At 41.9% G+C, this 2,746-nt stretch overlaps 1 protein-coding gene across 1 annotated transcript in view; it reads left to right on the forward strand.

Moving 5' to 3' along the window:
- Gigyf2 (GRB10 interacting GYF protein 2) overlaps positions 1-2,746 on the forward strand; it is a 173,696-nt gene that overhangs the window by 66,186 nt on the left and 104,764 nt on the right. Inside the window, exon 7 of the mRNA XM_023722065.1 lies at positions 1,444-1,515. Within this exon, the coding sequence (XP_023577833.1) occupies positions 1,444-1,515 (72 nt within the window). The remainder of the gene's footprint in view (positions 1-1,443; positions 1,516-2,746) is intronic.

A 2,746-nucleotide genomic window follows, 5' to 3' on the forward strand; every position in this document is an offset into this window, starting at 1 on the left:
GCTGGGGGATTGAACTGCGGTCCCTGTGCTTTGCTTAGCTTAGCTTGTTCTAAGTAGATGCTTTAGATCACTGAGCCATCTCACCAGCCCCAATGTTTTTTTTTTTTAAAGAAAGGTTTATCAACATTATTGAGGATCACACCCAAGCCTTTGTGCGAAGCAAGAAAGAGCTTTTCCCATGAGCTTCAATCCCAGCCACAAGTTTCGTTTCATTTTTGTTTCCTTTTCTTGTCTGTCTCTGTCTCTGTCTCTGTCTCTCTCTGTCTCTCTCTGTCTCTCTCTGTCTCTCTCTCTCTCTCTCTCTTTTTTGTATCAGGGACCTTGCGGTTGCCAAGCATGCTCTTATTCTGCTAAACTACATCCCTAGCTTTGTTTTGTCTCATTTGCGGTACCAGAGATCGAACTCAGGACCTTGCACCTTGCACTTGCCTGGAAGGTGCTTATGCTGCTTTATTTCCCTGGCCTAAAGTTTCATATTTTTGAACAATAAAATTGCATTTATGTGTGAACATATATGGCCTACATAAAGGCCTACTGGGTGGTATCTATCAGAAGTACCACTAGACAAAAGGTTACCTACAAAAAGAGCACTTTTCAAAAGAAAAGTAAAAGACTCAGCTTTCTATTTTATTGTTAAGCTACTGGGGAAAAGATTAGATTTTTTTTTTTTTTTTTTTCAGAACTGGGGATTGAACTCAGGCCCTTGCACTTGCCAGGCAAGCACTTATTCTACTGAGTTATCTCCCCGGCACCCAAGATTAGATTTTCTGTGACTGTAACATAACAGGATTACAAAGGCTTCCCTGCAGATGCCAAAACTCTGAAATAGTTTTGAAGATTTTATAATGACATAATAACCTAGCAACTATAGCTGTTTTTAAAAAAGTTTAATCAAGACTAAATCACATGAAGTACTTACTGTTTTCAAAGTTGCTTAATAACAAAACTTGAGAGTAAGAAATTATTTATAACATGGTTGGCCAGATAGCTCAGTGGACTTATGGGCCGAAGTTCCATCCCCAGCGTGCCATGCCGGCCCTGTCCCCATGGTGTGCTGAGATGGCAAGTGAGACGGGGCATGGTGATGTGCATTTGCAATCCCAGTGCTTGGGAGGCTGAAAACAGAAGGATCACTATGAGTCAAATTTGTTTAGTGAGATTCTGTAGACCATATACTAACTACATTAAAAAAAAGTTTATAACATTAAATTATCAAACGAGTGAGTAAGCAACATCAACAAATGCTATAGTGTAGCAGCTAATTAATACGTTGCAGCACTCTAGGCTATTACAACTAGTCATAATAGTCATAAAGAGCTTAATATTCAGTATGCTGATAATGGCGATTATTTACTTTTTTTTAATTTTTTTTTTTGATTATTTACTTTTTATAAGCCATGCATCTTTCATTTACATTCTCCCAGTTGATTACATTCCATACAGCTTTTAGATAATCAAGTCGAGCATTTTTATACTGAAGATAATAAGCATGTTCCCATATGTCAGTCTCTAACAGTGGGGTAAGACTGTTGTTTCTTGAAGTGTATCCTGGTTAGAACAGGCAGCAATCTGTAAGTGCCCCTGCTCCTTATTAAAAGTAGGCCAGCCCATAGAATAAGCACAGGGGTCTGAATTCAATCCCTGGTTCTGCAAAAAAAATTATAAGTAAGCTGGTCCCACCCAGAGCATTGGACGCCAATGGATGGCTGTCATCTTCTCCTTAAACTTGTCACACTTGATGACTTCTAGCAATTCCCCTTTGAGTTCTTTACCACAATTAGGGCTCAGGTTCATCCAGAAAATGCCGTGGTTAATGTGATGTCCACCATTGAACCTCAGTGCAGGCTGAACTGCTCTCTTGAGTTGTAACATCTCCCTCAGCCCATGCCTCCTGGTACTTCTAGGTGGCATTCAAGTTGTTCACATGGGCTGTATAGTGCTTGTTGTGCTGCACCTGCATGATTGGGGTGTTAATGTGAGGCTCCGATGAGGCTCATGTCTGGGAGGCTGTGCTTCTGCTGGGCCCCCAGAATCCCCAAAGCTGGGCCTCACCTCTGACTAGTGTTGCATGCCACACAGGGTAACATGGTCCCGAGTCTCACAGCTTAGCCCTCCCTGAGGTTCTGTGCCCTCCAAGCACAACTGAGTGCCTGAAAGCTGTCTTAATTGGGAAATTTATAATAGTAAATTCTCACATCAGGAAAACAAGTCCAAATTAGCTTTAAAAAAAAAAAAAAAAAAAAAACATTTAGGGGCTGGGGAGATGGCTCAGTGGAATAAGCGCTTCCCTGGCAAGCGCCAGGGCCTGAGTTCAATCCCCGGTTCCACCAAAAAACAACAACAACAAAACCCCACATTTATTTATTTGGTACAGGGTCTCCCTACACAGCTCAGACTTGCAGCGATCCTCTTGTCTCAGGTTCCCCAGTGCTGGCATTATACACCTACACCACCATGCCAGGTTTTCATGGCTGGTGTAGTGCTCCCCAAGTTACAAGGCCAGCATGGGATATGATACTGGCATGGCATGCTGTACTGGGGATAGAACCTGGGTCTTTGGCTTGCCAGGCAAGAACCACAGCCCCCAGATAAACAATCTTATGCTCTACCTCAAGCTCCTAGAAAAAGAATAAGTCAAGCCCAAAGCCCATACAAGGCAGGAAATTATAAATATCAGGCCAGAAAGAAATGCAATGGAGATGAAGAAAACAATACAAAGAATGAATCAAAAAGCTCCTAGAAAAAG

This window comes from Octodon degus, unplaced genomic scaffold, assembly GCF_000260255.1.
Source record: "Octodon degus isolate 3935 unplaced genomic scaffold, OctDeg1.0 scaffold00089, whole genome shotgun sequence".
Lineage (NCBI taxonomy): Eukaryota > Metazoa > Chordata > Mammalia > Rodentia > Octodontidae > Octodon > Octodon degus.